Raw genomic sequence first — 24,826 nt, 5'->3', positions numbered from 1 at the left:
CACATACCTTACACATGCCAAGAATACTTTGAGAAACTTCCCAAATCTTAGACTCTCATTAGTGAGTTTTCACAAAAGGTCACCATATTTAATACGCTTTGTTTACAGAGACTGAGGAAAATGAAAATCCAGGACCATGTGATGGGTCCAGGAAAAAAGAGACCATGTTTACTTATATGATGCACACATCAGCAATTTGATCAGTAGCAATTCCAATAAACTTCCTGTCTGTTTAGCACATCACTTCGTAAAACAGACCTGTATAATTCAAACCATTTGTCATAGCAGTATGGGTAATGTTTAGGAGTTGCTATATATATATTTACCTACCTTAATCCCCTTTAAACTAGATACATGTTTAATGGATCTGTTGGAAGAAAAACAAATGTTAAAATGAGATTTTAGACACTTAAAAAACCAGATGTCCAAATTAACTAATTTTTCCATGAACTCACGATTTTCCCTCTTCTCTGTAGTCGTCCAGTCCTTCATCATATGACTTTGATCTCTCAGTTTTTGCTGCAGGCTGGCTATCCAGGACACTAGGCCGGATGGATTCTACAAAGAAATAGAAATTTTTGAGTATGCAGGAACTTGAATTACATTTTTGTGATTTATTTCAAGCAATAAAGAGTTTACAATTTTCACTCCTGATCTCCAGAGTGTGAAAGGAAAAAAGTTGCAAGAGAAAAAGAATGAAATCAACGCTCACCATGATCATGTGAAAGTTGTCGCCGAATTAAAGGGATTGGAGATGTAGGACTGGGAGGAACAGCTGTTATAGCTGGTGCTTGAGAAGCAGATGCAGAAATAACAGCAGAAGCAGGAATGTGTGCAATATCATGGTCAATACTAGGACTAGTCGGTTCATCTACAAAGGTAATATGCCATACATTAACATATTAAATGCATTAATCAAATGCTCAAATCAAATAGTTGTCTGAACTTCTCATTACTGGCATATCAGATATCTTAAACATGAAGTCATCATAGCAAACAAAAGGGTTCTAATTAATTCACACTGTCAAATGTACTCCTTTTTTCATGAAGAGAAGCTGCTTTTTACATTTCATAGGGATGATAACTACATTAGAGATAAAGGCAAAAAATCATCAATTTTGCTGTGTGCAAAAGAAACAGAAATTATTTGCTAGTCTCTCAATATTATTTGCAAATAGAGAATTTTTGTTTATATGCATAAGCAAAACCCACACGTATTGTATCAGTAAGTTTGAACTCAAGAGACAGATATCTACAATAAAACAGGGGCAGACTATCAAAAGCCATTTGGTTTAAAGAGTGTTCGAATAAAACAGCCAAGTTACAAGCAAACAAAAAAAGCATTTTAAACAGCTATCTAGCATGCAAAGAACCAATCCCCCCATCCTCCGTACAGTCAAATAAAAAAGCAAGTGTTCAGACCTTTAAAAGATGGGACTACTACATACCAATCAGTTCTTCCACTAGCTGTTCATAGAAATGACTGCATGCCATACATGCCCAGCATCTCTCAGTCTCAATAGCCACAAGGGTCATCATGAAAGATTCCAAAAAGCTTTAAATATTCTAGTATTTAACATGTTTCTTACAAGATGGAAGAAGCCAAAAGATGCATTTTCCATCATTTTGAGAAAAGAGCTGTAATTACTAGCACTAAAAAAATCATGCTTCATGCTCTGGTAGAGGAAGGGATGGAAAAGAAAAAAAAAATCAAGTCATGAGCAGGGGCTGAACTGTACTGCCGTAATGAATATGAATGTACTCTAGGTGCTAAGAATTGTAATATGCAGAGCTACTGAAAAGCCTATTGAAACCAATGAACACTCACAGACAGAGGTTTATTCTTTGCTTTGTGTGAACACAACTGCGTGTGCTGCATTGTGCTGTTCCAACAGTCACTAACAATTCTGTAAGGCAGCACTTGTACCATCAAAATTTGGCAATGTACATTCAGAACAAGGCAATAAACAAAGTACAGGATGGTTTAGCAGTAACATGCCTCTAAATTGTCTGGGGTGAAAAATATAGTAACTTTTGAAGTTAAAAAAGCATATCCCAAAAAACCTAGCTGCAAACTACAAACATTAATAAAAAGGAGAAGCAACAGAATTCACACCAAATCCTGACACTACAATTTAAAATTTTTCATGTTTCACTTGTATCCAAAGTGATAAATAAGAAGCATTTACAGATGACTTCATGACAGCAACTAAGACACAAGAAAAAGCTCAGCTATACTTCAATTTCAAACCTACAACAGCTCGATTTCCTATTTTTTTTTAATCTGCCGAGTTTCCCTGAAACTAATGTTGACTAAGGAATATAATCACTCACTGTGCAATTGAGTTCTACTACGCAGACTGAACATGCTCAGGTTAAAGTTATTTATGTTAACAGACATATCTCAAATGTCATAGTCTCTACTCCCAAAAGTTATAAAAACACTAGCACTTGAAATAGATCTGTGCGAGCTGCGAACACAAAACATGTCTGGCAACACTACAGCATTTCCCACAACACTTAAATCCAAGAATTCAGATGAGGAAGAACAGCTTTAAGTCCCTGAAAGCAACAATAATTATTCAAATCATTATTACTTCACAGTGGATCTAATTCCCAGATGAATCAAAATTAAAGTTGTTTTAGAACTATGCAAATTTTAGAGGAACTACAAATGACATTAATATAGGAGAGGCATAACTATTCCGTCCCTGAAGAGGCTGAAGGTCAGCTAATAGCAAGCTTTTATGTAATATAAAGTGATGATGGAGTAAATTATGACATACACCATAGGAGTTTCTGCCTATTAATTTCATGTACTAGCAAGTGCCACTGCTGCTGTCCAGTAAGAAACAAAACCCAAACAACTACATATATTCCTTGTATTTTGATCTTTCTTTTAAGTGCTTGCAGTATTTGTTAACTTTTTCAATTTCCTTGACTGACATATTTGCACCCCAAAACTCCTCACAAAGCATGTGAATGGATGTTTCCACTGACCTAAGAAAGCCAGCAGATGTAAGCATTTTGGACTTCAGCAAAGCTTTTGATACTGTCTCTCATAGTTTCCTTCTGGACAAAGCATCCAGCTCACAGCTGGACCCTCCTGATACACAATGGGTGACCAACGGGATCATGGGCTGGGCACAAAGGGTTACAGCGAATGGGGTGACCTCAGACTGGTGACCTGCCACTACTGGGGCTCCACAGGACTCCATCCTCAGCCCAGTCCTCATCCACATCTTCACTTTAATCACATGGACACAGGACTCAAAGTAATACCAAGTAGGTTTGCTAACAATATTAAAGTCAGAGTAGCTGTCAACTCCTTCAAGAGTAGAGAGGCCCTTGACAAGTTAGAAGGCTGAGCAACCATATAAAGTTCAACAAGGGCAAGTGCCAGATTCTGCACCTGGGATGGGGAAACTCTGGTTGTGTGTAGAGACTGGGCAACGAGAGGCTGGAGAGCAGTGCCACAGAAAGGGACCTGGAAGTCCTGGTCTGTGGCAAGTTGAACCTGAGCCAGCAGTGCCCTGGCAGCCAGGAGGGCCAACCCTGTCCTGGGGGGCATCAGGTACAGCATGGCCAGCTGGGAAGGGGAGGAGATTGTCCCCTGCTCTGCACTGGGGCAGCCTCATCTCAAGTGCTGGGGGCAGTTCTGGGTGCCACAATATAAGAAAGAGATTAAACTGTTAGAGAGCATCCACAGGAGGGCCACAAGGATGGTAAAGGGTCTGGAGGTCTCTGAGGTCCCTTGGTCTGTTGAGGCTGGAGAAGGGGAGACCTCATTGTGACCTTCAACATCCTCACAAGGAGAACAAGAGGGGCAGACACCGATCTCTTCTTCGCTCTTCTGACCAGAAACAGGACTCAAGGAAACAGCACAGAGCTGAGTCAGGAGAGGTTTAGGTGGGATATCTGGAAAAGGTTCTTCACCCAGAGGGCTGGTGGGCACTGGAACAGCTCCCCGGGGAAGTGGTCACAGCACCAAGGCAGACTGAGTTCAGGAAGGGTTTGGACAATGCTCCTGGGCTCATGGTGTGATTCTTGGGGTGTCTTGCACAAGGCCAGGAGTTAGACTCAATGATCCTGATGGGTCCGTATGATTCTGTTATTCCAGGACTACTTTATGTTATACTTTTCAGTCACAATCTGTTCTGCATTATTGTCTATGAAGTGATGCAAGACACTGGCCATCAGAACCAAGTCAGCACAGTGACAGAGCATCTCTTGCCAAGGGGGGATGCCACTTGTCACTTCTGTTTGCACGAGAGTACAACAGGTCAACAGTTACAACTAATAGTTTTCAAGAAGAGCCCTTCAATGCATAAACATTTATAGGGGTAAGACACTGGGAACTTGTAATACAACACAGCTCCAGCCACAACTAACTGATCCTCTAGCCAAGGTACAGAGAAATCTGTGCATCAAAGTAGGCTTGTATCACCATGCAGCTGGAGATTGGGGACCTACAAAGATAGAGAGCATCTGCACACAATGTAGGTGAGGTGAAAAAAACCTGATACAGACAGATTTATACAGAATGGGCTCAGAGGCCCCAGAGAACCAGAGATTTCAAAACTGAGAATTTCATGGGCAAGGAAGCATGACAAACAGGACATGCTATCCCCACTATGTGAATAAGTAGGTAAGGAACAAGTATTAACCAATTTATCAGATATTCAAAGAAACAGACACAAAATCACTAAAAAAAAAAGCACAGATCCATATTACAACCTATTAAGCTGCTGCAGTACAATTTTATCGTGATTAATATAGCATTTAATGTGTTTGTTTATCCCATCTCCTGAACAGTACCTTAAACTTTAAGGTTTGACAGTAATAACCTGAACACAAAAGGGGGCACATTTTGAGAAGCTCAAATGCAATTTAAATGAATCACAGAATTATTCAGGTGAAAGGAAACCTCAGAAGGTCTCTTAGGTTCACATTCTCCACAAGGCAGGGTGAATGCTGAATTCAGACCATGCTGGTGAGGGCTCTTACCCAACAAGTGCCAAATGAAGGAGAAGATCTCCCTCAATATCCTGGCTGTGTTCTTCCTTATTGATACAGACCAGGAGAGTGTAAGTCTAGTGTTGTCAAACTTAATAAGCATATCCTATCTCCTCTCAAGGCCATTAAAATTAAACAAGACGGCCCTGAAGAACACCACTGGTAACCAGCCTTCAGGCAGAATATGAACACTTAAGTACTACCTTTTAGACCTGATAATCCAGTTTTTCTATGCCTCCAGCAGTACACCCATCTAGTCTATGGCACGAGGATGGTGTCAATGAAGAGCTCAAAACCCTTGCTGAAGTCAAGGCTGGTGACCCCCTCCATCTTCCTCTCATTCGTACACCTACTCATCTCATTACAAAAAGCAATGCCATTATCCAAACACTTTGCAAATCCATGCTATTCCAAATCTCCTTCTCCTTCCTTTGTCCAGAAACTAGCTCCAAGAGGACCAACTCCAGGATTTTCCTGAGGACGCAGATAAGGTCAACTGACTGCCTTCCCTGAATTGTCCTTCTCATAATTTTTCAAGATGGGTGTACCATTTGCTTTTTTCCATTTAATAGGAACCTTTTCCAGTCTTCACAATCCTTCAAAGACAGTATCTCTGCAATGACACCAGTCATCTCTGTCAGCACCTTCAGATGCATTTCATTGGGTTGCATGGCAGGTATGGGTTGAGCTGCACTGGAGCTGTCTTAAGAAAATCCTCTTTATCCAAATTGGTAATGATTGTGGGGTTTGTGTTTGTTGTTGAGCTTTGGCTGGTTTGTGGTTTCTTTTTTTTTTTTTTTTCTTGTGGGGGTGGGGAAGCAAGGGAGAGAGGTACTGAAGGAAGTTGTTTAGTTAACTGAATCATACACACATGGGAAGCCAATTCACAGAGAGACTTTAGTACAGCCACCATCAAGGATGCTTTAATAGGGATTATTAACTGAGAAAGGTGATTCCTCCTCCAATCCATACAGATTCAGTTTGCCAAAGCTTTTCTTCACTAGTAATAAAAAAATACTGGAAAAAGAAACAGCTTCCCAAGGCTAAAGTCATCCTTCACATTTATTCCCCTTCAGACATGGCGGTCTTGCAAGCAGTATTTCAACACCTCAAAAGACCTTAAGAAGGAACTGTGTTATTTACTAAATGTTTTGCAGACCACATTACCATTTAAAACACTAATTGGGCATCTCAATTTAAACAAACAATGTAATACATGGCCACAAAGCTTAATTCAACAAGTATGTATTTTATCAAAGACTATTTACCTGATTTAAAGGTTCAGATCATAAAAATGTAACAGCTGTGTAGTAATACACACTTAAAAACAGCTTTACATTTCCCATGAAGAATGCTGAGACAGCATGCACCCCCAGAAACAAAAAAATTGTCCAACATACAATTTCCCAAAATGCATGCATTGAAGGAGATAACGGTATCTTAATATTACTGGCTTTCTGACAACTATACCAAATCCTTGGATTAGGTATTTGTTTATAGATGCTCCTGTAGTATTTAATGCAATTTTGGTTACTCAAATCTTGTGTAAATGTAACAATGATTGATTTTAAAAAGCCCAGCCTTCTGCAGAAAGGTAGCTCATGCTGCTGTCTGCAAAGCAAAGAACTAAAAGAGTCATTAAAAACATTATTTACATTCAACTGAGCCACAGATGTCAAGGTTCCTTATAGACTCAGATGGCATCTACCTCACAGCCATTACAGTATTTCAATAATTGCCTCTCTATTTCTTTAATAGTTCACTCAAACAACAGGGTATGGCTTTGGGATACAATTTAAGAATAAATCTTACATGTCAAATTAATTTGTTTATGTAACAAAAGAAGGAACTATCAAGTACTTGTTAGTAGAATTAAAAAAACCCTAATCTTCTCTTTATGGAAGGACTGACAGGATGTGCCAGCAACCCTACAGCAGGACTGGTTTTAGAGGCACTGTCTTACTGAATTTCAGTCCTTTGTCAACAACCGTTTTGCACTCCACATCCTTGGCCTGTCCAAATACTCCACAGTACATGATACCACAACAGGCTCTGCATTTTCACAATGCCCCAACAATACCTTACTCTGACGTATTCTTCCTCAATACAATAGATAAAAGCTTTAAAATCTTGCCCTATGTGCAATATGCCTTCTGTGCCTCTCAGGTTAGATTCACTCCAGCTTGCTACAGGCAGCACTTCCTTTAAAGTACAGCCATGTGCACCAATGTCCCTTCCTTAAACTCAGCAGCAGGCAGGACAAAAAGGAGTAGAGAAAAGGCTGCTGAGGCACAAGTGGAGCAAGGGACAGCACAGCATGGGGACAGAGACTGCAGGGAAGTGGCACCAGTGAGAAGAACACAGAAAGGAAGGAGAGAGCACGGACAAGACAACAGAGGTTAGGAAAAAGATCCTCATTGACACTGGTAAGAAAGTAGAAACAAGTCTGTCTCCAAGAAACCCCAGAAGAAGCTGCCAGTAAGGTAAACACAGACACTAATATAGGCTGTTTTTCTTAAAAGCCTGTCAGGAAGACAATCAAATAAAAATACCACATAAACAATTTCACCAGTAGTGAGAAGGCCGGAAACAACCAATAGACAAAAACAAATCACTGAATCAAAAGTAAACTATATGGAATTAACCCTGCTATTATATAAGATAGCACAAAGGACTAATAAACGCCCCAAAACAGTGACATCTTGTTTTAAATCCTGCAGTACAAACTGCTGCATCTTATAATTCAGCCTGGAAGGGTAAAAAGCTCCCTTATGTATTGACTTCGAAGGCTTAAACACCTGATTTGGAAAAAAAGATAACTATTGCCTGGATTCCTCATTACCTGTTACCTCATTTTTTCAAAAAAGAACCTTTAGAAATCCTTTTTTTTTTTTTTTTTGGCTAGTTTTTAAGTACTTCCAGCACTAATTGTCTTTACGAAGAGCTTCTTCATATATCTGCTTTATGTAATTATCCTCATGTGGCCAAAAGAATAGAATGGAAACATGTCTGCATGCTGAGCACATTCATGGCTCTAAGCCCCAGAAACACATGACTGCAACAAGCTTCCTGAATCATCAGATCCAGTCCTCTGCTAATGCACTCATGTAAATAATATGTTTGTTATACTGACTACATTTCACAAACAGAAAAGGCTTCCCAAGATTATTCTTCAGGTCAGACTATTGTGAAAACTGTATCTGTGGAGGTCTGTTGTTTATTTCAGTGTCAAACAAAAAAGTTTAACTATCTTTCCACATAAAGCAATTCTAAAGGTTCCTGCTTGCCATATTACCCCATCACAAAAAAAAAGTACAACTCTCAGTATATTTTTCTGTTGCCAACAACCTCGACAGCATTCCCTTACTACCTGCAATTATTTGAAGTTATAATGATACACTTAGGATGATTTATGCTTTGAAAATATTATTCACTATCAAACAAATCTGATGCTGCTACTCAATTAAAACTCTTCAAGATGTTATGAATTATTGCTCCAAATTTCAAGTTTTAATTTAAAAAATATTTTTGAGTTACAGAAGCATTTAAATGGTATTTAAAAAACTAATTTGTAATTTTGCGTTTTGGCCGCTATAGTTCAGAATACCACGATGATTTAAAAAATGTTCTTTGAATAAGAAACACTGAAGTGTTCAGCCTGGAGCAACAGTGATTTGGCAGGTCACACTGTAAAACCCTGGAAAAAAAATACAAGACTGATGCTTATCTTAGAAACACTGATGACATGTTAAAAGCTGTTCCAACACCATCACGATAATAATGGAAGAAACAGCCCTCAAAAATGAACATTTGTCAGCCCTAATCTCTACTGCAATTGCATTTGTATTTTCATAGTTTAGAATAGCTAGGCAACAACTTGTAGAAAAGAAAATTATCACAATAGCTGAAGATTTTCATTTTCATCTTGACTGCTAGCAGTTTTGCCTTAAAACACACCATATCAGCCATCAGTATTCAGCCACCATTTGCCCTGAAGAAATCCACACACTTTGAGTTAATGAACCACAATCTCTGTTGGAGAAGTCTGAGGTTTGGAGTTTCTCCCTCCTCATAAGGGGAACACCGAATGAGTACATTCTTTCAAATGCTTCCTTTCTGCTTATGAGAAGGTTTCTGCTTTTTCCCCCTAACTTTGTCTATTCCTACCATCATAACCTTTTTTCATAGCGTGTTATGCAAGCATATAAATTTATTTTCTTGTTTCAATTGTATTCAATGTATTCACATTGTCATCCTCCAAGCTTCAGCAGCCTGCAGAGAGAGGCATTAAGATGTAGGGGGTAGATAGGGAAAGTATGGCACATAATCCACTAAGACAAGGCAGTAAGTCCTTACACTTCCAAAAAATACTTGGAGTTACGTACATGACCTAGGACTTAAAGGTAAGTATTGATAAGGTAAAGCTATACACCCCTACTTCCAGCACTAAAGAAGATATATACAGTCACATGTATAATAAAGTTGCCTGAAAAGCCTAACTAAAAGGTGGTTTAGAATGTTTCAACTCCTAATTCCTTAGTTAATACACTTTAAAAAACACATATAGTAACAACAACAAGAACAACATAAAAAAAAAAGAAAAATAAAACCAGGGTTGAGCAGAACTTACTGGAAGCCAGGTACATTTACCCTATCTTTTAATTTGCAAGTACCCAGGTGCTTTTATTTATGACATGTTTGTAAAAAAACAGGTCATGAAATACAAAAAAAAAAAAAAAACACAGACAAAAAAACCCCAAAAACAACAAAACAACAAACACACAAACAAACCAAAACAAACAAACAAACAAACTCCAAACCCCCCCAGAACCCCCAACTTTTAAAGCATGGTGAACAGCACAGTGTGCCTGATTACTAGCACAGAAATCGCTGCGGTGGTTTGCCTGCACTAAGGGTAGAAGCAATAGAGAGATGTATTGTAAGGGTGGTATTGCACTGCAACAGATTCCCCAGGGAAGCTCTGGATGCCCCATCCCTGGAAGTGTTCAAGGCCAGTTTGAATAAGGCTCTGAGCAACCTAGTGGAAGGTGTTTCCACTGATGGCAGGGGCTTGGAACTGGATGGTCTTTAGGGACCCTTTCAACCCACACTGTGAATTTAGTCAACAGGAGACCTGGTTTAGAAAAACACACACACACTAAGGGAATAAATACCATGTAGTTTCAACTGTGAAATCCCAGGCAAATCTTTATTTAAATCAATACAGGGTATTGGATAACAAAATTTGACTGTAATGCAGAAGAGAATAGTGGAATTTATGGTAGACTTGAAATCACATTTGGCTCAGAGATATTTTAAAGTGCGAATAGTGGGAGAATAGAAAGTATCACATATCCTTGTCCTGTTCTTATACCCTTTCTAATGTATGAGTTTCAGTCAGGGAGAGAACACTCATCTAATTTTTACAATATTTTGGTGTTATCAAAGTCCGGTCAGGTATTTTTATCTGGGTAATTTTCCCTGTTATTCACAAATTAATAGTGGAATGAAGTCACCTAAAAATTTTCCAGGGTAAGGATGTGCTAAATATTTTCAATATAGGATCACACCTTTGAGGAAAAATCTTTGTACTTACATGATGCTACTGTATGTCTAAGGAAAAACTCTCTAATAGAATAACTATCAACTTGATTTTATTTTGAACTAATTTTGAACTTTGAGATGATATTTAGGCTAAGGTTTTTAAAACATATCTGTTTAAAACTAATTTTCATGTGACAGGCCTCTGTGAAGCTGGAAACAACATCCACCCAGTAGTAATGGCCAAGCACTAAGCTGGCCTGACAGCTACACATGCTGCAATCAGGTCAAGTATTGAAGTAGTGCCCCCATTTCACTCCTGTGGGTAGTTCATTCAACTCAATATAGGAATTGGATTAACCTCTTTTACATTTCTTTCTACTCTACAGTAAGTATTGTAAGAAGCAAAAAATATTTTCAACCTTGCTGCAAATCTCAGACACGAACACTAGACATTTGTGTCTACTAAATGTATTAAAATAACTATATCCTGAATCAACATTTTCTCAACAGTTACAAAATTCATAAAATGGTTTGGGTTGGAAGGGACCCAAGCCCCTTACTGAGGGCAGGGACACCTTCCACTACACCAGGTTGCTCAGACACCCACCCAACCAGGCCTTAAATGCTTCTAGGAATAGGGCGTCCACAGCTTCTCTGGGCAACCTGTTTCAGTATTTCACTACCCTCACAGTAAAGAACTTCCTCTTAATATTTTATCTAAACCTCACTTTAAATCCATTGCCCCTTGTGCTGTCACTACACATTCTTGCAAGAAGTCTCTCTCCATCTTTCTTGTAGGCTCTCTTCAGGAGGAAGGCCACAATTACAGCACCCCAGAGCCTTCTCTTCTCCAGGCTGAACAATCCCAATTCTCTCAGCCTTTCCTCATAGGAAAGGTGCTTCATCCCTCTGCTGAACTTGGTGCCCCTCTCCTCTGGACTTGCTTCAACAGGTCCACACCTTCCCTGCTGGGGACCCCAGAGCTGGATGCAGCATGGCAGGTGGGGTCTCACCAAAGCAGAGTAGAGGGCAGGATCCCCTCCCTTTACCAGCTGCCCACGCTGCTTTTGATGCAGCCCAGTGCACGTTTGGCTCTCTGGGCTGTGAGTGCACATGGCTGGGTCATGTCCAGCCTCTCACCCAGCAGCAACCCAAGCCCCTCTGGGCAGGGCTGCTCTCGCTCTGTCCATTCCCCGGCCTGTGCTGACACCAGGGGTTGCCCTGACTCAGGGCACCTTGCATTGGTCTTGTTAAACCACAGGAGATTCCCATGTGCCTACTCCTCCAGTTGTCCAGGTGCCTCTGGATGGCATCCCATTCTCCAGGTGCGGCAACAGCACCTCTCAAGCTTGGTGTCATCTGCAAATCTGCCAAGGTGCACTCAAACCCACTGTCCAGGTCATTAATGAAGATATTTAATAATCCTGGTCCCAATAAGTACCCCTGAGAGACACCACTTGTCATCCACATCTATCAGGATGTTGAGCAGCATTCTACTTTCCAGTCCAGTGAAGACTAACTCATCCAAAAATTACCCAGTAGGTCAGAAAATTATCATTTGCTGCCCTCTAGCACAGAAATCATGCAAAAATTACAAGTCTGAAAAATGCACATTAAACACAATTGCAAATATAGTCACTAATAGAGCAAATGATATTTTTATTAGTCTAGAGAACAGATGAGACCTTTTCCTGGTAAAAACAGTAGACTGTCACTAGACTAACTTGTATGGTTTGAAACAATAAAGTCCATTTTAAGGACACAACTTTTCTCTGGACCTGAAATAGAAATAGCAGCTTTCTGACAACCACAATATCCTGCATTTAGTAGCATATAGAAAGTAGCAAAGTGTGCAATACCACTGTATGTTTATCTGTAAAGCTGGCAACTTCATCATCCCTCAAGAACATGTGCTTACCTGAAGAGCTGGAATACACAATATTTTGCCTATTTTTTTTCAAATAAATCCATTTCTCCCATAAAAGATATTACAGCTACCTACCAGGTTTGGTCTGAACAGATCTCTCATTTCTATTAATAAATTACACCCAAAATTTAAATCTCCCTGCTTCTGAACTACCTTTTTGGAAAGATTAGTGTCAAAAGGCAGTTCTTCAGTAACCCACCATGATCCCTACAAGAATCTGATGTAAGGAAGCTCAACAGAAACTCTGCCTAGATTTCTGTTTGTGATATAGGGCACTGTACTACTTACACAGGGCTAAAATAATCCTGATGTTGTGCTGTTCTCAGAAGAGGGTTAGTCATAAAATACTGCTGCAAAAGCCAACTGTTCCTGGCTGAATTTCTACCAAAATATGGTCCTGGCCATATCTACTACTTTTAAAAAGCAAAAAGTGGTGATAAAAATAGACACAGCACAAATATTTTAAACACCACACATTTTAAAAGGTAGCAATCCGTAGCCTTGGAAGATATTTGTTACTCTCCCCCAAATTTACATTTTTACACTACTCCAAGTATCTACTGTACAAGTAACTTCACTAAGTGTATTAAATTAGTTCTATCCAATAAAACCTAAGAATGCAAAAAACCCTACTATGTGGATATAAGCATAAGGGAAGTAAAGCTATTTGCCAACTCCAAGGTACGTCTTCATTTAAAGTAAGATCCTTCTCAATAATCAGAGAAGGAAAAAAAAATCCTAAAAACCCAAAAGAAAACTCTAAACCAAAACTCCCAGTGATTTTCCATCTGAAGAGTTAAAAAGCCTTTAACTGAATTTCAAAGCAGATCTAGGGTTTTATCTGTCTGATTAAGTACAGCTTTTAACAAGTGAAGTTGTAATTAGGCATAAAGATAGCAGAGCAAGCAAAGTTAGAATAATGCATATAAACTCTAACATAAGAAGTGGTCCATTTTCATAACATCTCATGCTCTTTCTATTCAGAGAGGGTTATTTCCTCTTCAGGGTGCTGGAGCTGGGGTAGGAGCTTTCCACAGCCCCTGTACTGGCAAAGGAATTTCTTGCCAGGAAAACAGCCACAAGGACCATGCTGACTCAGATAGTGCCTATGCTCTAGAAGCATCAGGTTTCAGTATTTCTGGAACATTCAGGAGGTTTCATTCCAAGAGGCTTACAAGAATTCAATCCCATGTGGTGTTATGCCAAGAGGCTGCAGCAGAGAGTTACAATTTTGTTCCTTCTGAACTGCTCAGCTGCTACCACATACAGTTCAACTGACATGTTTAAGGCTTCTTTGAACTTTAATAAACACATTTCTCTAAAATATAGAAGCAAGTCACATAAATAAAAGTTCATAGGAAATCTTTGACAAAACCAAGAAAGGAGAAAGTGTAGAAAAGGTTGGGCTTGATGTTACCAATCTTGATCTGATTTTAACATGACATTTCAACTGTATGGAATTAAAATACTCCCAGCAAACATGGAATGCAACTAAATCAAGAGCCCAACACTGATTTTAGGCAGAGTAATGAAAAATCCTACACAAAGATCAGTTACGTGGCTCACAAACTTTGCTAATCCTTAAAGACAGATTGCCTAGGTCTAAAGAAGAATCTAAAATTACACTGATGCATCCAGTAATAATAACAAGAATGGAAAAGATCTATACAACTCCCATTCAAAATGAAAAACCCAACAAAAGCAGTATCTGCTAGCTAAGAAAGCACTTTTAATGTCTTACCGATATTTTGTCAAAAGACCAGAATTATTGTATTTTTTGTATGATTTCCATTTTCTGATGAACACAAAGCTTCTGCAGTGTTTTTTGGTTATTCACTTTCAACTAGTAGCAGATATTATAGATAATACTAGGGGAAAAAATCACTGCTTCAGATCCCCAACAGAAGAAAATTATGCTGTGACATTGCATCTGTAATTCCCTTAACCTAATGTGTAAAGAAAAACCCAAAAAGAATCATTAAAAAGAGTTGTTTTTTTTCACACAGATGAGTCTGAGAATCAAAATTCCGTATTCAGTATTTTCTAAATACTTCCTACACTAAATTCAAGAGCACAGAGAGTCAGGTATAAATCAAGTCCTGTGGAAAATGATGCACAGACATCCAGACTACAAAGAATTAAATCAGTCACAACAAAAGAAAAACCAACCCAACAACAGCAGGACAAAGACAACAGAGGTATTGACTACTTGGATAGAACAGAAATGCTCTGCACTGTAACCCTCTCTTCAGCAGAAGACACTGATTCATCACATATCCAACTTTCAATATAATTTTTTTCTACTATATCAAACCCTTCCTTTGGTTCTTTTCCTCTTCAGTGCCCTTCCCATAAGCTCTCTGTAATTCCAGTTCTGTTTGTGTTACAGCACACAGGCAAATCATTTTGCCTTCTCAGATTCTGCTTCCACAAACTCTTTCATTCATATCCGCATTAGCATCTTTACTTGCAAATCCACTTCTTTTTATTGCTATCCCTTCACCTGAAACAGCTTTCATCTATTCCCCATCTGTCTCAGAAATCTTTCACCATACCTATTCAGCTTAAAAACTTTTTTCCTGACAAATCACTCTTCTATGGATTTGCATCCATATTCCCTCTGTACTGGATTCCAAGTATGTTTTATACTAGAGAAATAAAAGTATTTGAAAGGTGTTGCAAAATGCCAGTTGTCCATATATGTAACATCACAACATTATGTGGAGCGATAACTACATGGAGTTATGTAACACAGACTTACCCAGAGGGTTAAAGAAAACTCTAGAAAAATATTACATCACTGTGGGCTTTTTTACACTCATTCTCCAGGACCCCCAAACAAAACAGAATTTTTTTTTTTCTCCACTGAAAAATATTTTTCCTTTTACCAACCCAAAGTTATTTTAGATGAGAAAAAATCTCCCCTGCCTCTCAACCTGGGCTTACAGGAATAGCAGTCAGCTACCTGGCATCTTGTTTTTCATCACCTTTACGACAGAAAAGCATTTGATATACACAGAAATAATTTAACTCACCAATAAACGGAATTGAAGCCAAAGAGTCACCAGGTGGGCTGGAACTCGATGCTTTCCTTTCTTCTATTCTTTTTATGTGGACTTCTCTCCGAGCATCATTAGGTAACCAACAGGTAGTGTCCGAGGCTGCCTCTTGGTCATTTACAGCAAGAATGTAGGACTGATGCCTCAAAGGCTGGGGAGTTTGGTGGCCAGAAGGTGATTTGTCCCGCATGACCACTGTGTCTTTGTCATTTCCCTGAACATCCATTTGCAGACTTTCAGACTCACGAACATCTTCCCTTTCAATACCATGAATCTTTTGTCTGATGGAACCATCTACATTGTCAGAGGTAGTTAAACACTCACTTGTTGGCTGAACAAGTTTGGCAGAAGCTGGAGCCAGAGAGGAGGGCTGGATGGTTTTACCAGATTCTGTTCTGTGATCTGGAGCACCTTCGGCTCGGATCCTTGACTGTTGGTTTAACAGACTGCTTTGATGCAAATGATTTACTGTTCTTTGGTCTTTGCTGGCAATAGCATCCAGGCCCTGGTTAAGGGGAATCGATGGTTTTGCTGCATAGGGAGCCGAGTTCTTCAGAGAGCTACTTTTAGAACTTCTGGCTGGTGTGAGACACAACCTTTCTTGTGAAACACCTGCAGATTTTGAAACTCCCCCAGGAGTTTGCGAATCGCGAGAAGGCTGTAAGACTTTAATATCTGGTGAAACTTTCTGAAAGTGAGAACCAGGCAGAGAAGCTCTACTACCAGTTCTCCTGTTGTCTGAAATATAAGTATTCGGAGCAATAGGGAAGTTTTGACCTCGAAGGGACATATGAAATGCATGTTGTCTAGATCTGTCATAAATACCTCGCCGATCATCTTGTTCAGTAAACCCTGTCCATTTGTAAGTCTTTCTCCTATCTCCATTTGCATCTCCAATCATATTCTCAGAATGAAAATTTTCTAGCACTTCACCCTGTTTGCTGAGATAATCCCACGACCGAGCCCTGTGATTTCTAGCATTGACTGAAGGTGAAGTTAGAGTATCTTGTGAAGCACTTCGGGGCCATTCTTTCATCAACACGGGATCTTCAAGCCTTTCCTGGGATACGCTTCTCTGCCGGATCTGGACAGACTGTGGAACCCTGTCATGAGAGGTGCTCCTGCGCCGTACCTGAGAAGCAGTGCGATTTGGCACCACCTGATTATACTCAGTTGTGTTCTGAGAAGCTGCCCTTAAGCTATCTAACCTTTCCTGTATTGTTCTGGAGCCATACATGTGCATGCGCCTGTTATCAATGTACTCCTTGTAAGTTTTGTAGGTCTTCCAGTCTATATGCTGGTGGGAGGTTGGAGAACTGTAGTGATTAGCAGAGACTGAGGGTGAGTCTGTGGCTTGAGTAGAAGGTCTAGTGTTTGGGATGCCTTCTGGACATACTACATAATTTGAAGCTTTGCTTACTGTTACAGTTGTATCAATTGGTCTTGTTATTGGAGTCTGGGGAAGTACAATGGCAGTGGACACTAAAGATGGTGGTGATGTGGTGGTCCATGCTTTTAGACTTGTTTGATCTTTTACGCCGTATCTTACTTCCTCTGTCCTGTGTGATGGACCAGCATGATTATTTCTGCAAGATGGCAAATCTACAGCCTTCTCAGAAGGCACAATAACAGTCCTTACAGTTTCATTGCAAACGCACACGGCTGTATTTGATTTTGCAATGTCTGTTGGAGATGGAGGCACTTGTATTTCCATTCTGTAGGCCCTCTCTGGCTGTGTCAATGCCCGGACTGGTCTACTGACTTGCTGTTTCCCCAGCGAGAAGTCAGAAGGGAGCTTGTCTCCAGCTTGTGCCTTAACAGAGGCTGTGGATGTCAGGCGTGGATAACATATTGGTGGTGGCTCTGGTATGTTGTGGGCATTACCACTGTAGGCTTCGTTGCCTTTCAGGTAGGCATCTTGGGAATACGCCTGTAGAGAGAAGATTAAGTGAGTACTCAGTGAGGGAGATGGAAAATTTCGCCATTTAGTATTTGCATGATCAAGCTTCAAGGGAGGGGAACAGGTACAAAATTCACACTCCCTCTAATTTCAGACAAAATGTTAGTTCAAAAGATAAAACCAGCATTCCAGCCTCTTAGTGAGCAAACAGAACAAGCAAAATCATGACATTCATTCCCTCCCTCAACAATTAAAAAACTGAACTGATGACCAATTCTAGGAAATACTGTGAGTAGGGCACTAAGTCAGGTTTCTCGAAATCCATGAGCACACAACACAGTATTTTTTTCCCCTTTAATTCTGCTTTCTAATATGATACTTCACACATTTTCCTCATTTAAGCCTCCCATTGCTGGAAACTGGAATTTCACAGCACTCAATAGGTTAAAATGCTGAATAATAAATTCAAATAGCACTAGAAAATTCTCTATATGCTTAGGGTATAAAACAACTCTATTCACTTAATGCAGTACATATGAAAAGTACAGACAAATAAAGATACATACACACACACTCCTCTAAGATGTCTTCTACATAAAAGCTACTGTTCCTAAACATATAATGAATAAATTGAAGCAGTAACATATTGTTTTCAGCCAACACCCTGTAAGTCATATTTTACAGGAGACAGCAAGTACATGGTACCCAAATTTTACTGCAAAAAATATTAATAATATTTAGCATTTTTAACTTTGGGGTAAAAATAGTATGAAAATTCCTATTCACCACTAGCCATGCACTATTGAAACCCAAACTGAAATCTCTAATTTCCTTAGTGCACTTTGCATCTTCATGCATAACCTGACTCGTAAGAAAAAAATGATTTTATTATACTTAGTATGTTTCTGCAGCATTTCTGAAAGCAGCATTTGTCATTGTGAAATTAACCGAACATTCAAAATGATGTACCAATGAGAAGCATACAGCATACTTAAACAATATTCTATTATTGAAAAACTTCAGCATGACTTTTTTCAGTTTGAACATAATGAAATAAAGAGCCAATGCAGAGCCTGCCAATGTAACAGAAGATTAAAATAATTTCTCAGGGCTTTTACACGCTTAGGAGTACTATCATATCACAGCATTTCCTGTTCAAATCATAACATGCTCAATTCCAGTATATCAATGTGCTCTGTCTTAACAGTAGACAGTTATAAAAGCCCAAGTGCAGCCATAAAATTAACATAGAGCAAAGTAGAGAGGAGGGCGAGGCATTTACAATACTGCTGCAATGTTACACCGAGCATTAGTGAAGTGCAAAATATTAAAGCACACTGAGAGAAAACAGACCAAATAACACAGGCACAAACCACAAATCAAGAGATCAGCATTATGAAGAAAATTCAGCTCAGATTATCTAGAGTTCATTACCAAACTTGCTGTTTCGTATTCTTGCTTCTCACAAATCATTAAGAAAAACATGCCTTACAAAACCATCAGAGAAATGGCTACTGTACATTTCTTACCAGTGCTGTGACATCCTTTGTAAACTGCAGCTGGCAGAAAACAGGAAAACACAGTAAAAACTGCTTACAGATGTAAAGACAGAATTATCTTGTCATATTGATGTTGACTACAGCAGGCTAAAAATACAGCCTACACTGATTTCACTGGAAGGTACCAACAGACATAAAGGGCAGTAGAGCATAAAAAATAACTTCATCCTCCTTGTGAGCATGTCCATCTCAGGCTTTTATCTGCTCCTTACGTTTATCCTGTACCTTTACAGAAAGCAAAATACGTTTGTGCCATTTTGCCTTGGTGCATCCCGACAGCTGCCTGCAGAGAGCTCTGGCTCTGTGTGCAATGAGATTTCCCTTCCACTACAGCAACATCACTGTCTCTCATTTCCCTGGGCTGCTACCATCCATCCCTGCTTCCTGGTGACGAAACAACGGCTTTATTATGCACTTAAAACAGCACGCCCCTTCCTCACATATATCCAAACATGACCACCAACTGTCAGCTGACTGCAGCTGCTTTCACGCTGTACATCTGAAATTAGAGGAATGATGCTGCAGAAATACACTCCTCATGTGATTTGTAATTTTTTTTCCTCCGCTCATAGTAAAAATCAGGACAGGCTTCCACTGACACATTTAATGGGGGGAAGGAACGTATGAATAAAAACATTTCTAAAGCTTTAAATAAATGGCTATTTAAGATCTTGATGGGCTGAAGAATTAAATTTTAAAAATTGTAAGAGATGCTGAAGACTCAAAAAACAGATTGAGCAAGATCCTTCTGGCATGCAAGACAAACAAAAACCATCATATGTTGCCCCCTAATCAGAAAATAAATATCAATTTATTCAGCTGATGAAACAGCTGATATCTCACCTTCTCTGGGATGTGCACACATTACACCAACAGAAAATACCCCACTTATGTTTTTGTAAAACATTCCCCTGACAAACAATTCTTCATTGACTTTGACAGCAGAAAGGCTAAATTCCAAAGCTGGTGTGATCTGATTGTAGCCAAAGACTACAAGTGAGTATAAAAGTAAGTTCTCAGCTCTTGACAAAATTTATCACAAGTATTAAAACACCACCTTCAGAAGACAGCATTCCCAGAGGGTCCAAAATGAGATCAGCTAGGTTTTCTCCTCCCCCCAAAAAATTATGTTTCCATGATTGCAGGTATACCCAGACAGACAGACTGCCAGTTTTGTGTAAGACAGTTACTGAAAGTATTTATCCTCTCAACCTCATTCCACCCACTACCCAAGAAAGCACTGAGACAAAGCAGAACATACGTCCAAGAAAAAGGAAGTTTATAGACAGGATTGTGATACTTCCACAAAGAATATTTGATATCTTTGTTTCATAACTCTGATTAAGGGCCTACAGAAAATAAGGTAAATTACAAAGAAACTGATGGATCTGCCCTGCAGATGTCAAACTGAAGGATGTATTATCAGCCTTTTTACCAATGAAATATTTTAACTGCTTTCAGCACAAAGTGCTGAGATTTTTAGAAGAGGTTTAGAGACTAAGAAATGTGAAATACACCAACGTATTTAATAGTTCATACATTGTTTTGATATTTAACATATTTTGCAGCCACATAAAACACAGCTTGAGTATTAATCTATCTCTTTAGTTTCTCTAACAATAAATCATGTGAAAAATACTACCTTAATCTCTAAGTGATTACAACAGGATACATTCATAAAAATGCCATTAAGGTATGGCTGAATTTTAAGTGTTTATAGTCTTAAAACAAAAAACAAATCAACCAAACAAAAAAAGGCTCACAACTTAGTCTCAAAATGATCCAAAAATCAGTCTAGATGTTTTGTGAGCTCTTTTTCACATTCTCAAAACAATGGCAGTTTCAAAAGACTACCATACAAATGCAGCAATTTAGAGTGATATTAACTGCTCTGATGGATAACAGCTCTGCAACAATTACTAGAAGAAAATTGCTGCTCTTACAGTAAGAACTCAGCATGTTTCTAGTTACTGGGTACCATTTCTTCCCACCTTGCAATCTGGTTTTGTTTGCACAAAGTTTGCAAACTCCTATGGTAAAGGAATAATTTCTTACTGTGAATTTGTAGAACCATTAAGGGTTTTAACTCCTAAGGTAATACATTCATGCCATATGATAGGCAAAATACATTTTAAGCAAATAAACCATTTTACAAGGTATTTAATTTAACCACCTAAAATTTAGCTGAAGGGCTTTGGTCCCACATATATTCCATTGATTTAGTGCTATTAGATGCTAGAACAGTAACAGCCAAATGCATGAGGATTCCTCTGGGAAAGAATCACGGGGAAACCCTTTACTTTCAAGAGCTCAAACCAACCATATCCTACACCCATTAGCCCAAATCCATAAAAACATGCAGCACTATGTTTCACTGAGGATGAGTGTGCTTCACTCCACTACAGAATGAATAACAACAGAATTTCAACAGAACTATTCACTAAATTGGTGATAAGCATTTTGATGAATCAGAAGCTAACATGCCCAACTCCTAGCAAGACTGAGCTTGAGGCATTCTTCTTTCCTTCTCCAACCAGCCTGGCTTCAGATTTCATTTCCTCACTAGTAAATTGTTCTCTTCCCCAGTCTTAATCTAATCTCACCATCATCATGCATATGGAAACTGCACACCAGAAAAGGTTCACAGGTCTCTTAAAAGGAAGCATCTTCTTACAGTTTGTTCTGGCAAGAATGCTAGTAATACAGCTCAAGTGCTTTTATTTTACTCTGAGACACCCAAAGACTACAGTCAGATAATGTTATTTGAAAAAAACCCAGAAAATGCACCTTTTCTTCCTAAAGGCAGTGCATTTTTAGTAAGCAAAATTTAATGCCTTAGGCCAAATAAGTTTTATTTCCAAATACAAGCTGTGTAAGAGACTGTCTTGTAAAGTCTAAATTGTGGTTAGGAGGGCTGATGCAAATGGCATTTTCCAACATGCATTGTCTGACAACAAAATTTAAGTCTCTTCTCCTAGGTCACTGTGTCTTCACACCACACCCTGCCTCCCTCTGTACTTGCTGCCATCGCTTTAATATTAACCTCTGTGCACATCAGTAACTCGGCACAAAATCTGGAAGTAAAAAAGTGCTCCAAGCCTCCGGACTAAATACAGCTACTTAGAAAAACATCTCTATCCTTATTAAAAGATAAAACAAACAAAAGTATTTCAGAGTTTGCCATGTTGCTCCACTAGGTCTGATGCAACTGGATGGTCACAGGAAGAAAAACAAAATTAAACTGGCACTCTTTAACATCTATGCCAATTGTGGGCAGACCTGTAGTCAGAGACATGAGGTTACTGGGGCATGTAAAACTCTAGGATACATTTCCACATTTAAGTTATTTTTCTTTTTGCTGTTATTAGAGGGAGTGTTTTGGTTTTTTTGGTTTTTTTTTTTTTTTTTTTTTTTAATAATAGGTGCACAGGTGGCAATTTCAGGGTACTAAAAGGCCTTGAGATCCACCAAATCCCACCAAAATTCTAAGTTCAGAAATGATAATGCAGTACTCTCTTCTCTGCTGTACAGGTCTTCCAGAATACTGGAAATTTCCATATCACCTGACTAGAAAGAAGGAAAAACAAAAAAGAAAATCTGTGCTTCAGTTGACTTTTACTCATTTTTCTGGTCATTCCCATCTAGGATTTTTGGTTCCTCTATTTTCTGTGACAAGAGGAACATTTCTGGTCAAATGTGGTAAACTTTCAGTTACTGATCTGCAGCTTCATTGGTCTGTAATTCTGAGGAAAGATTAAGATTTAACTAAATTTATCAAAAACATAATAGTAAACAGCCCCCTTTTATTTCCACCTTTACCATTATTCACAGAATGTTCAATAACATCTTTCTGTATATGAAACTGCAAAGTTCTTCCTGGAAGGCTAAGGCACATTTCAAGAGATTTGGACACTAATAAAATTTAATGGTGACAACACCTAAGACCAGAAGTAACTTCTTACTTTTAGCGACAATTCCTGTAAGGAAATGTTTTTTTAGAAATTAAACTACTGTAAATAGGCTAAAAGTTGGGTAAGATGAACTTTTGAGTGAGTGTGTAGTGTAGTGAGAAAAGTGCTAGAAAATGAAGGGTGAAAAAAAGGGATACCTTACCTATAGGATGTATGTTTGTACACAACATAGTTATACACATCTACAAAATAATATCTACCTATATTTACCTGAAATAAGCATCATATATAATGATTAATATGCTACATCAAAAACAACTTTCCAAATAAACAGCTCCAATGCAGATCATAATAAAGATACCGTTTTTCAAAAAGTGGTATTTTCAAGCGCCTGCTACTTAGAAAAATCAGTGACTTGTAAGATGTATTCTTTTTTACATACAGGAACAGTTAGCAAGTAAGTACATTCCAACATGAAACATTCCCAGAAAAAATGGTCCAAAAATCCTGAATATGGAGGACACACTAACATACACATGTTAGACACAACAAATCCTACTGACAACACTCATAAAAATGCTCACTTGTAAACAAGCTTAGAAAACTCAATTTACTCTACGGAGCACCTTTACATTCAGTATTTTCCGCATAGCACAAAAAGCCTTTGAACAACTGGAAAGTTGTCAAAATTTAAACAGTATTTTAGCATTAAACTTGTTATCCAAAGGCTACAAAACAGCAACAATTTCATTGAATACACTTGAGAAATATGAACTATTTGTAGTTGATCTAAATGTGTCTTCCCATTTGCATGAAGTCAGCAGTACTAAAACCTGCAAGATGTCAAAATTCTGTCAAAAAAGGTTAAGAATGCTGCAGAAATTGCATATAGATGCTTCAAATTTGAAACATCAAGGATAACGTGACATAAAAATAATCCTCCCCTTCCTGGTTTAAAAATGGTCATATACCTAGAAATGTTTCAAAATAATCTCTTTTGATAAATTTAAGTAAATTTATCATAAATTTGACGAGGACCGACACATACACAGCTGTCAAGAGTTCAAGATTTTGTTATGGACATAGATGCTTTAAATATCCTTTACCCCATCTACAAAGTGACATTTTCAACATCACACCAGTGAACAAACAACAAGTGACATTGGTTTCACTAATGGTAGGATTTCACATGTAATTCCCTTCCAAGTAAGCACTGTTCACATACCACAGAGGGCAATGGCCTAGGGATTGGACCACTTCATTGTTACTACTGATGAATGGATTTGAAACCCTGTTTTCAGGAAATTCAATATACCAAGAGGTTCACAGACATATATGGATATTTCTGAAGACTAAACTCAAGGTTTATAAATAGCAAACTAAGGATAGAAACAAGCAACTGTATTTCTAGCCCTCAGTCATGAGTACATGGAGTAGACTGCCAAGTACTATAAAATTTAGCACAACCAACATTGTTCCTGAATATAATGAACCTATTCCATCCTCTTTGCGCTAGATATACCACTTGTTAGCTCATACTACAGTATCCAGTAGTGTTTGGAGTTTTGCTATTTTTACAGCATATTGGTATTTAACATCAGTTTACAATGAGGAACACTATTTGAAGACATTTGCAGCAACATATGTCACAAAAAACTACTAAGTTATTTAACATTCTATAATAGCTTACATAACACAACTTCAGGTGTAAGTTTTTCCTCTATTACAATTCAGAGGAATTGTATAGATTCTTCATTTTACTGAAGTTACTGAGAATGTACTGTCTCAAAAGATTGCAAATTATTTTAGAAGTGCTAAAATCTTTCCTCCTGTGTGGTAGGCTGAAACAGATACAATTACAGGCCACAACTGACAGACTCTGTTGTAAGACAATTCAATTTCATCATCTT

General features: G+C 38.5%; 1 protein-coding gene across 4 annotated transcripts in view; it reads right to left on the bottom strand.

Annotated features, from left to right (window-relative positions):
* The window catches only part of ARHGAP21 (Rho GTPase activating protein 21), a 114,491-nt gene that overhangs the window by 15,433 nt on the left and 74,232 nt on the right, over positions 1–24,826 (bottom strand). For 3 of the 4 annotated variants that reach the window (XM_053942927.1, XM_053942898.1, XM_053942908.1), the window contains 4 exons: positions 15,523–17,476; positions 713–871; positions 456–558; positions 331–367 (listed from right to left, as the gene is read on the bottom strand). In XM_053942927.1, coding sequence (XP_053798902.1) covers positions 331–367; positions 456–558; positions 713–871; positions 15,523–17,476 — 2,253 coding nt within the window. The remainder of the gene's footprint in view (positions 1–330; positions 368–455; positions 559–712; positions 872–15,522; positions 17,477–24,826) is intronic. The other variant, XM_053942917.1, reaches the window with a different exon arrangement.

This window comes from Vidua chalybeata, chromosome 1 (assembly GCF_026979565.1).
Source record: "Vidua chalybeata isolate OUT-0048 chromosome 1, bVidCha1 merged haplotype, whole genome shotgun sequence".
In the NCBI taxonomy this organism is placed as follows: domain Eukaryota; kingdom Metazoa; phylum Chordata; class Aves; order Passeriformes; family Viduidae; genus Vidua; species Vidua chalybeata.
The sequence above is the reverse complement of the archived record's forward strand: the minus strand, read 5'-3'. Positions and strand labels throughout refer to the sequence as shown.